At 34.1% G+C, this 14,980-nt stretch overlaps 1 protein-coding gene across 2 annotated transcripts in view; it reads right to left on the reverse strand.

Moving 5' to 3' along the window:
* The window catches only part of LOC110460575 (sodium- and chloride-dependent betaine transporter-like), a 67,496-nt gene continuing 52,516 nt past the window's right edge, over nucleotides 1-14,980 (reverse strand). The window contains exons 8-14 of one of the 2 annotated variants that reach the window (XM_021513555.1): nucleotides 10,165-10,289; nucleotides 6,050-6,162; nucleotides 5,240-5,371; nucleotides 4,185-4,284; nucleotides 3,187-3,287; nucleotides 2,510-2,677; nucleotides 1-1,585 (exon numbers count right to left, since the gene is read on the reverse strand). In XM_021513555.1, coding sequence (XP_021369230.1) covers nucleotides 1,442-1,585; nucleotides 2,510-2,677; nucleotides 3,187-3,287; nucleotides 4,185-4,284; nucleotides 5,240-5,371; nucleotides 6,050-6,162; nucleotides 10,165-10,289 — 883 coding nt within the window. In that variant the 3' untranslated portion in view covers nucleotides 1-1,441. Of the gene's footprint in view, nucleotides 1,586-2,509; nucleotides 2,678-3,186; nucleotides 3,288-3,799; nucleotides 3,847-4,184; nucleotides 4,285-5,239; nucleotides 5,372-6,049; nucleotides 6,163-10,164; nucleotides 10,290-14,980 lie in introns of those variants that run through there. The other variant, XM_021513556.1, reaches the window with a different exon arrangement.

Here is a 14,980-nt window from a genome sequence, read left to right on the forward strand (position 1 = left end):
TTTTTTTTTTATATGTTAGGTTATATGTTATACCAGGCATTATGCAAGAATAATTGAAAAGAATTAGTTTTGCAAACAAGGTTTGTGCATTCAGATTTTATTAATATTAATCATTATAACACAAAGCTGTATGCGCTTTAAATCATACTTATAAATTGCAAAATAAACCGGGATTGATTATTTTTTTTATATGTTAGGTTATATGTTATACCAGACACTATGCAAGAATAATTAATAAGAATTAGTTTTGCAAACAGGGTTTGTGCATTCAGATTTTATTGATATTAATCATTATATAATTATGTATATTGCTATTTTTATACTTTATCTATTTACCAATATGAAGGTTTTTTTTAATCAATATTTGATTACGTTTATGAGGCCTATATATTAGCTAATCATTTTTTGTCTTCTTTAGAGCGTTTATTATTCATACAATAAATCATTCTGGAAAGTTTTAGAAATTAGGTTCCCATGTTTTGCAGATAATCACATCATGTGGTATTGGAACAACTGTATTTAATCCTCTGTTGTCGGAGATAGCCTTGCAGAGAGAATCAAATATAGGTATTGATTCCTTCTGGCAAAAATAAATACCATATGATGGCAGAATGTCATTTATAAGTCAACAGAAAAGAATGTCATGTTAAAGCAAACTATTTGTCGATGTTTATTGTTCGACAAACAGCGTTGTTTCATTGTATCCACCATTCCTCTTAAAACACTATCCCTCATTTAGCCTCAATGTCATCTTTGACATAGTAAGGGAAATAATTCTGTTTTATAACGACCACGTTAAAAACTGTTGAAACATCACACCTTCTGTTACACTTATATAACATGTTATTTGTGTGATAGACCACACATTACCACGACACATAGCACACTTAGGCCTCATTTAGTTATTTGTTTTATGGACACCACACAGAGTACCTGTGACTAAACGTACGTTTTAAAACTTAACTGGCTACACGTAATATTGTTGGAGCACATCACATTTCACAATTAGTTAACGACATAATTATTTAAATATATCATTCCATTTCTCGTGTTGGATTTATGATGCTGTTTCTTTTGTTGTTTACGTTCTTCTGGAATGATGAACGCACAGATTTACTGCCCTAAATACACATGTCCAATCAATAGTCTTTTAACATGATGACAAATATCAACTACAGTTAGACTTAGTCTAAATACCGCCTCTTTTAAGAGACCACTTGTTTTAAAGATCACTTTTAAATCTCTTTAAACCGTTTACTGTTATACTTATTGGACCTGTCTTAGAGGCCAAAGAGAAAAAACCGCTCTCTTTATTAACTTCCAAACTTTCGAACAAATCTCAACATTGCTAGTCCGAATAACTGCTCCAGTTTGAGTTTGTGTACATTTGTACGTTGTGGTCTCAGTACTGTAATTTAGACCAACCTCACTAGCACGTGTCCTATTTGTTTTTACGTTGTCCGAATAGATCTACTTGTATATTGTGCCATACATTGCTACTATATTCGTACATTGTATATTTTCCCCGCTCTCGCTCGCTATTCGGACCCCAGTCTGCCGACGGTCGTACCAGGTTCTTGATTCTCTGAAAATGAACATGGATATGATGTAGATGCAATACAAGATAAAGATCAATTTGCATTAAAAATGAAATTATTGCAATTTCTGAACTTTCGAATAAGACAACATCAGATCGAGAGTCCTGACAATGTATAGTCCTATAGAGTATAGAGTATAGAGTAATACAACATGCTATGTAAATATACATGTTATCCAAATCTTCAAATAGTAATAAAGATAGAAATAACAAAAATATGATATAAAACAATTATACTTCAGCGAATACCAACGGAATCCTTACGATATCTTCCAGTTTAGACAAAAAATGAAAGGATGAAGTGTGTATATAAAAAAGTAAAAAAAACCCACTATTGTTTATTATTACAATTAAGTCTTTTATGCCGCACATTGGAGACATTGTAAAAGAGGTGTATGTCAAGTCACTCCAGATACCAGAGGCTCACTCCAGATACCAGAGGCTCACTCCAGATACCAGAGGCTCACATCAGATACCAGAGGCTCACTCCAGATATCAGAGGCTCACTCCAGATACCAGAGACTCACTCCAGATACCAGAGGCTCACTCCAGATACCTGAGGCTCACTCCAGATATCAGAGGCTCACTCCAGATACCAGAGGCTCACTCCAGATACCAGAGGCTCACTCCAGATACCAGAGGCGAACCAGTTGTAATGAAGCAGGAGCAAAAGAGAAACGAAATAAAATGGTTTACTTGAAAAAGGAGCAGAACGGTATAAAGTAAAACAGGAAAGTAAAACAATTGTAATGGGTACAGCAATCAAATTTGGTTTATGCCAAAAATATATGTCCTTGCAATTGAATACATTATATATTATGGTTGCATTCTTCTTACATGCAATGTAAGTGTGCTACCTGCTACAAAATACACTATTGTATTAGGTAGAAAAAAATAACAAGTAACTGTTACCTGTCTCAGAGTCCCGGATGAGGTCATAAGCTGAGTCAGCATAAATATTGGGATAGGAAAAACCGGCAGGAGACCGATGAAAATACCCACAATTCCAATGTAAGATGGGTAGGTGTATTCTTTTGAGGATGGACTCGTCATGTTGGTGATGACAAGAATAAGAGAAATCTACTCAACAGAAATGTTTAAAAATTGTTTGCGTTGATTTTACCCAAAATCACAATTTTTAAGAAACGATGCAGTGCCACGCAAAATATTTATACAATTATTTGTAAGCCCAAAAGATATATCATCTTAAATATAAATCTATGGCATAAGATGCAACTTCAATAGTCAACATTTGAAGTTGTTGCCCTGTCTCTTTTTTTTTTCAAACTGACCTCCTTTTATCTATTATATTAACCCTAAATGATCTGATTCGGTCGTTATAAAAGTTTATCATTATTACTAAGATAATAATTCAACTAAAACAATAATGAAACTTATAGATACATAATTATTGCAAACGGAAACTTTCGAAGACAACACATGAATACAGTCTACGCACTAACTTGGTAACGTTTTCATACGCCAAAGAAAGAAATATATTTTCTTTTCTAAAATATAACCCAGACTCTTCATTAGGTAAATTGATCAGATTTCAGAAGAAATGTAAATGTCAAACTGATTATACATACAAACATCGCAAATGGGACCACGATACACCAGGACCATCGGATAAGTAGGGGCACTGGCTGTCCTATCATCAGTACCACATCCCGACTAAACCTCTCCGCCCCTAGATCATAATAGTGTGCATATTTAACAATGGTAAAGAAGGCATTATTTACATATAAATTAATTACCAACAACAGATAAACCAATAATATCAATATGTAGTACACCATATATTTCACATTTACATATGTTGATCGATCTTATATCAACAAAGGCCGTTTGATGTGCATTAGTTATCTTCAATTATGTTTCGTATTTCTTGTTATGTATTGTACTTTTAGGGTATTTGGTGTGTGAAGCAAAGCAGAGGAAACACTACACCTGAATCAAATTAAATTTATATGCAGATATTCGGATTCTTTATGCTTAAAATAGGAGAAATAGAGACGGGATGTATTTGAAGATACACAGGGAGTGTTTTATTAACTTATGCTTGTTTGCAACTTAGTAAGGTATTGGTTTTAATACTACATCGTCAGTCGGAAACTCTAATGTAGACCATTGTCAAGTTTCAAGGGAATGGGACAAATAATGATAGTACAGCAAATTTTGTTATGTTTCGTTGTTTTTTACCTTATTAACTAATTTCGTCGCCGCACTTCACCAATTCGAACCAATAACTATATTATACAATAAAACAGTGATAACGTTCCTGCCAATATAAACTGAAGTCGTTTACATCGCTACAACTTGAAGGAAAATGGACGAAATGACAATATAATGAACACGATATATATATTTTGTGTTATATGACTATATAATGAACTTAATATTAATTTTGTTCTGCCTTCTGCATCAGCAACCTAATATATCCAGGATCGGTAAAAAAAGAATGGAAAGTATGAAATATCTTTCCGTTACGTGAGATTTAAAATATAATGAGAGGCATTAAATTGATGCTTTTCTGAAATATAAAGAAACGGTCACTTTAATACTATATATAAATATAGACACCTACCGTAGAGCCAGCCAATCACCACACACTCTAGCAGTGACCCGAAGAAGATAGCGTAGGCTGCGATATACCAGTCTATTAGCTGGAACACATATACTCCTGCCTGTAAACAAAGTGTTTTGGGGGATTTCAGAACAAGTCACACGATACAATGTACATTGTACTCAACCCAGTGGTTCAGAGCTTCGGTTACTGATGTCATTTGGTTAGGATATGAGAAATGATAATTTTACTACATTACTATCACCTCCACTTGATAGCAGTATTTCTTATTTTCACATATGATGAAATTAATAAACTGAATCAAAAAGGAGTATCATCCTTACAGAGTTCCTTTTGATAAACTGTTGTTGTATAGGACCATGAGGCTGATTGGCAGCAATGCTGTTTCTGTATTTTATTTCCATATATATTGTTAAGTGTTTGAAGTTTTCCTTATGGATTTATGGATCGAGTTAATTATTCAATTCATCAACACACAAATCCCGTAAAGTATATTTATTTTGACTGTTATGTTTCTACTTTTGTACACTATTTTGGGTTTATTGGTTTAATCAATTTCAAACAAATCCGTTGATGATTCGTCCGTTTGGGAGTAAAGTCTGAATTCTTAGCTGTTTTTATATGGATTTACAAGACAGTTTCTGCAAGATGCAAAATGGTTTTAGATGTGGTATTTCATGAATCCCATTTCACATAAGACTGTAACGATTACATTCAATGTATTATGTATATGACTTTTTCACATTATACATATACACTGTAACAACGACGGTACATATCAATACTGTATTCACCATTTTAGTCAATACAATGCAATGCACACGAATGCTTTTTGAAATGTGCGTTATCTTTTTGTTGCAATAACTAATTACTTCCGTGCCAGTTTTTCCAAGCAATGTCATTGCTACACAGCTGGTCTATTTCAGACCCATAACTGCATACTCTGTTATTTAACTTTTAAAGAGATATTTCATCATCATCATCATTCAAGGCATCATCATCATCATCATCATTAGCAGCAGCAGCAGCATCGTGACACAGAACGGTTAACTTACCTGTGTCGCAAAGATCAGACTGGTGATGATATAGCAGAGGAACAGAACAGCGAGTACGAGTAGTTTGTGTCTCCCTAGTGTCCTCGGGTACATGTCTACAAGGCCACTGACGATGGTCTCTAACAGCCCGAACTGTTAACAAGAAAACAATTATATATATAGCTACATATTCTTTAGTCACTCTTATATAATAAATTACATTGTTTCTAGTTTTACAGGAATACCAATATAATAGTCTGAATTATATTCTCATTAGGAGGGAATGTAAAAACACATGTTTTAAGTCAACAACAGGCTATCAAATATATTATTCAATTTTTGTATATTCAGTTGGTAGTTATAGAAAGGAGGTTGGTATAGACAGGTGGTATTTATAGACTCGTACTGGTGATATATTTATAGACAGGTAGTGCCTGTAATCAGGTGGAAGTTATAAACATAGGGTTATAGACATGTGGAAGATAGCAACAAGTGGTAGTTGTAGACAAGTGATAGTTATAGATGGTAAAAATTGCAGACTACAAACAAACAGTAAGTGTTGAGAATGCATGTTTGTTGAATATCGCTAACCTGGGTCGGACAATCGCTTTCTAATTTGTACTTGGTCTAATGCAATGAAATCTTTAGTTATTACTACTTGTGAGAACTTGGTCTAATGCAATGAAATCTTGAAATATTACTAATTGTGAGAACTTAGTCTAATGCAATGAAATCTTTAATTATTACTACTTGTGAGAACTTGGTCCAGTGCAATGGAATCTTTAATTATTACTACTTGTGAGAATGACATTGTAACATTTCAATATATACCTGACTGTCTATTCCGACGAAAACAACCATAACAAAGAAGAGTACAGACCACAGCTGCGGAAGCGGAAGTCGTATAAGGGCTTCTGGGTAAGCAAGGAAAATTAATCCTGGACCTACGAAAATAACAAAAAGGAAAAATTAAGATCCTTACGGTATACATCATAGTATTGCTATGTTTTGTGTTTATGCGTTGTTTACTATTGGATATGAGATACAAAGTTCTAATTTGGTCATTCAAAGTCAATATTGTTGACCTGGCCGAGGTTGCTCATAGTCTGGTGAGCTTTAATAAGTGGTAAGTGACAACTTCATATTGTTGAAAAGAAGAAATAATGGTTTTCAAAGTAAAAAATAATCCTCAATAAACATCAATCTATAGCAGTGATATGATATCAGATATTCTGAATTTTGTTGTATTCATAATTTGAACGTTTCCATAACCCCTGGATAACTCTAACCGAAAGTTCTAGTTTTCAAGTCGTTATAAGAAAGTCACAGCATTATATTTAACAAGCTATTCATTGGGTTTTGGTATTCCTCCAGATTTACAGGGGAGATGACTTCAAAAGTAGTTTTTTAATATAAACTGCAAGTTGTTGGCTAAGAGAGGGCGTCGTGAATTTAAATGCTTTGTAGATATATACGAATAATATATCCAGACACATTCAGTAAGATTTATATAGTGTACATCCGATTTTCTAGCCTCCACTGGTGCATTGTAGCTTGTTGCGAGATGACCAGATTTGTCCCTCAAGCACGTGTTGGGCGTTGAGGCAACCGTATTCGTGGTGGCTTGATATACGTATTTCTGACTCTATTTTTCTTATTGGTGGCTGGATTAACGGAGATTTATTGTACATACAAATAAATATGTTTGTGCTAATGCATGCGTTTCCGAATCAACTTCGTTGCGAATTTCTCATTTAAAACAGAGAAGTAGTTTTTAAATGAACTGTAAATAAATCACCACAATTCTAAACAAATTCTTTGCTTGTTTTTATTTGTTTTTGTTTTTTTATTGTTGTTACATTCAAAACATATAAAAATATGTAAATATCAGTAAGAATAATGAAAGGCCACTGTACGTATGTTATCTATATCTTTGAACAGATCTTGCATCTCTAAAACTTTATTAGAACAAATACAAATATAAAAAAAGTCATACTGCTACATTGCTACATTAATTTTGACATATTTCCTGATTGATTTAACTCTGAAGATTGTATCCAAAAAAACAAAAGAGAATAAAAAGAAAAAAACCCGCTTACAACTCCAATTATGCATCCATATTTAGCATTCTGTCAATGAAATTCCATTTTTGATTTACCATAATCTTTTTTTTAAATTTTAATATGTATCAAGTCCACACTCTTCTACTTTTTTTTTTAGAAAAAATATGTAAGTTTTCCATTCAGTAATTGTAGGGGTTTTCCTCCTTAATTTGCACAAACATATGTAATATTTCAATATTAAAATCAAGAAATTTATTTCATTTTCAGTTTCAGTTTCAAAAATACCAAACAACATGATTACTGGGTCTCTTGCTAAGTCTATTTCATATTGTGACCTCAAGAGATACATAAAGGATGACCAAAGAGATTGTCCATGACAACATTCCCGGATAAATGTATTAATGTTTCTCTCTTCCCTCACCACAGAATGTACATCTTTCTGTTTCACTCAATTTACATTGCATTAATTTGGTATTAGTATATAGAATTCTATGATGAGTTTGAACTGAAAATTCTGAAGTTTAGTGTCATCTGTAATATATCTCGGATTTGAATAAAACTTACACCAGGATTTTTTGGGAATGTTTACATGTAAAATTTCCTGCCATCCATCTTGACTTTTCTTTGGTATTTCTGTGACTGATTTCAGCATAAATTTATAAAAATAGTTTGTAACCTTTTCATGTTTCTTCAAATACGGTATACATTTACTTTGTTTTGCCTCAATTGGTTCATTTCTTTGAAATAAAATTAGTTTCCATGACCTTGGTATTGCATTTAAAATTCCAAAAAATTCAATGAAATTAACATCCAAATTGAATTTCTCACAAAAGTATTCATGTGTTAAAAAACTATTGTTTTCAACAAGATCCCCAATACAAAAATGTCTTTTTCACACCAATGTTTATAAATAAAAATCTTATTATCAATTTTAATGAAGTTATTATACCAGAACGTCTGGGAAGCAACAGTGTCTGGGGTTGTGGGGAGTTCATCACCAGTTAACTCTGCCCATATAGTGAATATTTCTCTCCAAAAGATATTTAAGAATTTGGAAATTTTTAACAGCCCTTCTTTTTTCATTTGAAAGACTTTATCTCCCCACATATGGTTCAATTTTATCTATTATCAGTGTCTTCCAAGGTGAGGTATTTAATGGATCCAATACTTTTTTAATCCAGCACATTTTTAAGGCATGACAAAAAGATAAAATGTGTGGTACACGTAAACCTCCCTCATTATAATCCCCATACATAACTGTACGTTTTACTTTGTCTACCTTTTCATTCCATATAAATTCAAAGAAATATTTCTGTAGCTCTTTGACAATTTCTAAGGGTGGGTCTGGTAAGACAGTAAATGTTTGAATAAAAATGAGCAGAGCTTAAGTTTTTATAACAGTTACTTTGCCAATATATGTAAGGTTTCTGAATAACCAATCATTTAGTAGCTTTTTGACAGCGACTAACTTTTGTCTGAAATTATCTTCCAAATTTGTTTCCAATTGAAAGTTATAAGTGATACCTAATAATTTAAATTTTCCTTGGTGATTCCAATTCAAATTCCTATCTAGTAGTATTTCCTCTCCACAACCCCGTTTTGACCCAATCCAAATTGCCTGGATTTTTTCAATAACAGAATTAAAGGAATATGGATCATCCGATAAAGTATAGGAAGTGTCATCTGCAAATTGATTTATCAAATATTCTGAATTATTTACTTTAATATCCTTAATATTAGGATTTACCTTTTATTGCTGAGCTTAACATTTCTACACATAGGATGAAGATTTATGGACTAATAGGGTCGCCTTGTCTTACTCCATGGCATACATTAAAAAAATTGGAGCAGTGTCCATTGTTTATTATACAACATGAATTATCATTATAGAAAATTTTATCCATTGTAAAAGAGAAGGACCAAAGCCGTAAAAGGAAAGCGTTTTAAAGATAAAATTAAACTCTAGAGAGTCGAAGGCTTTCTCAAAATCTATAAGTAACAATAATCCAGGGATGTTTTCTTTTTCAATACGTTCTATTAGATCATAAATAAGCCTATTGCATTCTCCAATATATCTTCCTTTAAGGAAGCCTTTTTGTGTTTTATCTATTATATTGTTTAAAACTGTTTTGATTCTATTTGAAATAACTGAAGAAACAATTTTGTAGTCTACATTAAGTAAGGTAATAGGCCTCCAATGTTTTACATATAATTTAGATTTACCTTCTTTCGGAATACATGCAATCATACATTGACGTTGTGTTATAGATACAAGTCCCTCGTCATATGCTTGATTAAGTGAATTAATTAAAAACCTATTGATATCTGTCCAAAAAAACTTGTAAAATTCTACAGTAAATCTATCAATTCCAGGAGATTTATTATTGTTCATATTTTTTAGGGATTGAAGAAATTCCTGGTAATGTATTTTTCCTTCTAACTGGTTACTTTGTTCCAGGGACAGTTTATTTATAAAGGGGTTGTCATTATCAAAAAAAAAGTCATTCGCTACATTATCATTTGTGTATGAGCTAGTATAGAGTGTCTGATAGATTTTTTTCTGTTTCCTAAAATGTCTTTTATTTCTTCGCCAGTTTCTGTTATAAGCTTTGGAATTAACTTTTCTTGATAATGTCTTTTTTTCTAAATTGCAAAAAAAAACTGGAACTCCGTTCACCTTCAACTTTTCATCTTGCTTTTGCTCTCAAAACAATTCCTTTAATTTTTTCTGTCTCTAATCAACTTTAACTCATTTTCTAATTCTTTGCTTCTTAATCTAGTTTCCCCTACATTTAATGGGGCTCCTAGTAACAGGGACCTCAGAATTTGTAACAAATGAACTGTTTAGACGGAAACTGACGTGGTCGTAGTAACTGGCCCTACCTGCTTCAACGACTTCATCTACTCCCATCCCTGACTCATGGGCAAGGAAACCCAAGATAGAGAAGACGACAAAGCCACAGTAAAACGCTGTGAACAGATCCATAAACACACATAGAACGGCGTCACTGGAAATATAAACAGACAAAATGGCGTCTCTGGAAATATAAATACATATAGAATGGCGTCACTGGAAAAATAAAAACACACAGAATGGCGTCATTTGAAATATACACGCACACAAAATGGCGTCACTGGAAATATAAACGCACAGAATGGCGCCACTGGAAATATAAACACACACAGAATGGCGTCACTGGAAATATAAACGCACACAGAATGGCGTCACTGGAAATATGAACAACAACAGAATGGCGTCACTGGAAATATAAACACACAGAATGGCGTCACTGGAAATATAAACACAGAATGGCGCCACTGGAAATATAAACAAACACAGAATGGCGTCACTGGAAATATAAACACACAGAATGGCGTCACTTGAAATATAAACACACAGAATGGCGTCAATTGAAATATAAACACACAGAGAATGGCGTCACTGAAAATATAAACGCACACAGAATGGCATCACTGGAAGCATAAACAAACATAGAATGGGGTCACTGGAAATATAAACACACACATTTATTTGTGACGACGTTTTGAACTGGATTCATAGCTATCTTACTGATAGACAACAAAGGGTATTACAGTGTAATAGATGGCTACAAGTCAAATTTACAAACATTAAAAGCTGGTTTACCCCAAGGCTCGGTTCTCAGGCCTTATTTATTTTTAATATTTATTTATGACCTAGAAGATGAACTCCAATCCCATGTCAAACTCTTTGCTGATGACACTTCTCTTTACGTTTTGATAGATGGTGATGGCAGACATGCTGCAGATATTCTTAATGAGGATTTAAGGAGAATGTCTCTCTGGGCTGATAAATGGGGAATATCATTTAATCCAAGTAAAACTGAATCATTACTAATGTCTAATAAAAATAATTCTGAGACATCTCATCCAGATTTGGTATTCTCAAATAGTGTCGTTATAAATGTCAAAAATCATAAACATCTTGGTTTGCTTTTTAATAGTCGTGGATCATGGTCTGATCAAGTTAATTATATATATGGAAAAAGCTGTACAAAACTACAAATAATGCGAATGCTCAAACACAAGCTAGATAGAAAATCTCTTGAAATAATTTATAAATCTTTTATAAGACCAACACTTGAATATGCTTGTGCTGTGTGGAATAATTGCACCCAGGGTGAAAGTGACTTATTGGAATCAGACCAATTAGAATGTCTCAGAATTATATCAGGTTTGAGAAGAGGTACAAGTCATAACTTAATATATAAGGAAGTTGGTGTAGATAAACTAAAAATAAGACGTGATAGTTACCAATGTATATTATTTTTCAAGATACTGCAGCATGACTGTCCTGACCATATTTATGATTGTATCTTACCATATTTTAATAATAATATTAATCCTCGCCTTAGACATCATAGAACCTTTATTGTTCCCTTGTGCAGAACCAACTTGTATACAAATAGTTTTTTTTCCTAGAATGATGTCTCTATGGAATAGGCCAGACTGTATTTTTCCAAAACTCACTTCATTGAGCCAGTTAAAACTGGAATTACTTAAGGAAAGCACACACATTTTGGATCCATCTAACTGTACGGATATTTTTAAATACGGTGGCTCCAGGAAGTTGAATATAACATTATGTCAACTACGGAATAAAGTCAGCCAATTATATAATGATCATCTTACAGATAACCCTCAGTGTGACTGTGGTTTTATCATTGAAGATGCAAATCACTTCTTCCTCAATTGCCCCAAATATAAAGATGAAAGACAAGTTTTATTCAATGCGTTATCTAATTATAACGAAATTGACAACATCATCTTAAATACTGTTACTTTCACAAAGGGTGATATGAACCTTAGCAGTGAATCAAATACATTTATTCTCTCATGTGTTCTGGAGTTTATTGACAAATCTGGAAGATTTTAACTTAAACTATACTAAAAATTATTTTACAATGTGTTTGTATTTCCTATGTTACATGTATAACAACAACTCTGGTGTAATTGGGAAGGATGGCACTGTCTATAGTGACAGTGTCTTTGAAGTGCCTCCAACCAAACACTAGGCTATTAGTAATTGAAGCATTAGACTATATTAATTGAAATGGTAAAATCTATGATATTCTAGTTACATGTATTATTTTCTGTGAACATGTATTACATGGTTCTAGTATTCTCCTATTAATTCGAACATATACTACATCTTCTCTATAATACTCTCTCTCTATATATATATGTATATATGAATGTATGAAATGTGTGTATTTTCTCTGGACAGGGCTTTTATAAGCAATACCTGTGACTAATCCAATTGTGTTTTTTTTAATACAATAAAATTGATTTGAAATGAAAATAAACACACACAGAATGGCGTCACTGGAAATATAAACACACACAGAATGGTGTCACTGGAAATGCAAACGCACACAGAATGGTGTCAATGGAAATATAAACACAAAGAATGGCGTCACTGGAAATGTAAACGCACACAGAATGGCGTCACTGGAAATATAAACACACACACAATGGCGACACTGGAAATATAAACACACATAATGGCGTCACTGGAAATATAATCGCACATAGAATGGCGTCACTGGAAATATAAACACACAGAATGGCGTCACTGCAAATATAAACGCACACAGAATGGCGTCACTGGAAATATAATCGCACATAGAATGGCGTCACTGGAAATATAAAGACACAGAATGGCGTCACTGGAAATATAAACACATAGAATGGCGTCACTGGAAATATAAACGCACACAGAATGGCGTCACTGGAAATATAAACACATAGAATGGCGTCACTGGAAACATAAACACACAGAATGGCGTCACTGGAAGCATAATCGTACACAGAATGGCGCCACTGGAAATATAAACACACACAGAATGGCGTCACTGGAAATATAAACGCACACAGAATGATGGCACTGGAAGCATAAACACCCAGAATGGCGTCACTGGAAATATAATCGCACACGAAATGGCGTCACTGGAAATATTAACACACAGAATGGCGCTACTGGAAATATAAACGCACACAGAATGGCGTCACTGGAAATATAAACAAACACAGAATGGCGTCACTGGAAATATAAACGCACACAGAATGATGTCACTGAAAGCATAAACACACACACAGAATGGCGTCACTGGAAATATAATCGCACACGAAATGGCGTCACTGAAAATATTAACACACAGAATGGCGCCACTGGAAATATAAACACACAGAATGGCGTCACTGGAAATATAAACAAACACAGAATGGCGTCACTGGAAATATAAACGCACACAGAATGATGTCACTGAAAGCATAAACACACACACAGAATGGCGTCACTGGAAATATAATCGCACACGAAATGGCGTCACTGAAAATATTAACACACAGAATGGCGCCACTGGAAATATAAACACACAGAATGGCGTCACTGGAAATATAAACAAACACAGAATGGCGTCACTGGAAATATAAACGCACACAGAATGATGTCACTGAAAGCATAAACACACACAGAATGGCGTCACTGGAAATATAATCGCACACGAAATGGCGTCACTGAAAATATTAACACACAGAATGGCGCCATTGGAAATATAAACACACAGAATGGCGTCCTTGGAAATATTATAACACATAGAATGGCGTCACTGGAAATATAAACACACAGAATGGCGCCCCTCGAAATATAAACACACAGAATGGCGTCACTGGAAATATAAACAAACACAGAATGGCGACACTGGAAATATAAACGCACACAGAATGGCGTCACTGAAAGCATAAACACACACAGAATGGCGTCACTGGAAATATAATCGCACACGAAATGGCGTCACTGAAAACATTAACACACAGAATGGCGCCAGTGGAAATATAAACACACAGAATGGCGCCACTGGAAATATAAACACACAGAATGGCGTCCTTGGAAATATAATCGCACATGAAATGGCGTCACTGAAAATATTAACACACAGAATGGCGCCACTGGAAATATAAACACACAGAATGGCGTCCATGGAAATATTATCGCACACAGAATGGCGTCACTGGAAATATAAACACACAGAATGGCGCCCCTCGAAATATAAACACACAGAATGGCGTCATTGGAAATATAAACACACAGAATGGCGCCACTGGAAATATAAACAAACACAGAATGGCGACACTGGAAATATAAACGCACACAGAATGGCGTCACTGAAAGCATAAACACACACAGAATGGTGTCACTGGAAATATAATCGCACACTAAATGGCGTCACTAAAAATATTAACACACAGAATGGCGCCACTGGAAATATAAACACACAGAATGGCGTCCTTGGAAATATTATCGCACATAGAATGGCGTCACTGGAAATATAAACACACAGAATGGCGCCCCTCGAAATATAAACACACAGAATGGCGCCACTGGAAATATAAACAAACACAGAATGGCGACACTGGAAATATAAACGCACACAGAATGGCGTCACTGAAAGCATAAACACACACAGAATGGTGTCACTGGAAATATAATCGCACACGAAATGGCGTCACTAAAAATATTAACACACAGAATGGCGCCACTGGAAATATAAACACACAGAATGGCGTCCTTGGAAATATTATCGCACATAGAATGGCGTCACTGGAAATATAAACACACAGAATGGCGCCCCTCGAAATATAAACACACAGAATGGCG

Source organism: Mizuhopecten yessoensis, unplaced genomic scaffold (genome assembly GCF_002113885.1).
Source record: "Mizuhopecten yessoensis strain PY_sf001 unplaced genomic scaffold, ASM211388v2 scaffold10439, whole genome shotgun sequence".
Classification (NCBI taxonomy): Eukaryota; Metazoa; Mollusca; class Bivalvia; order Pectinida; family Pectinidae; genus Mizuhopecten; species Mizuhopecten yessoensis.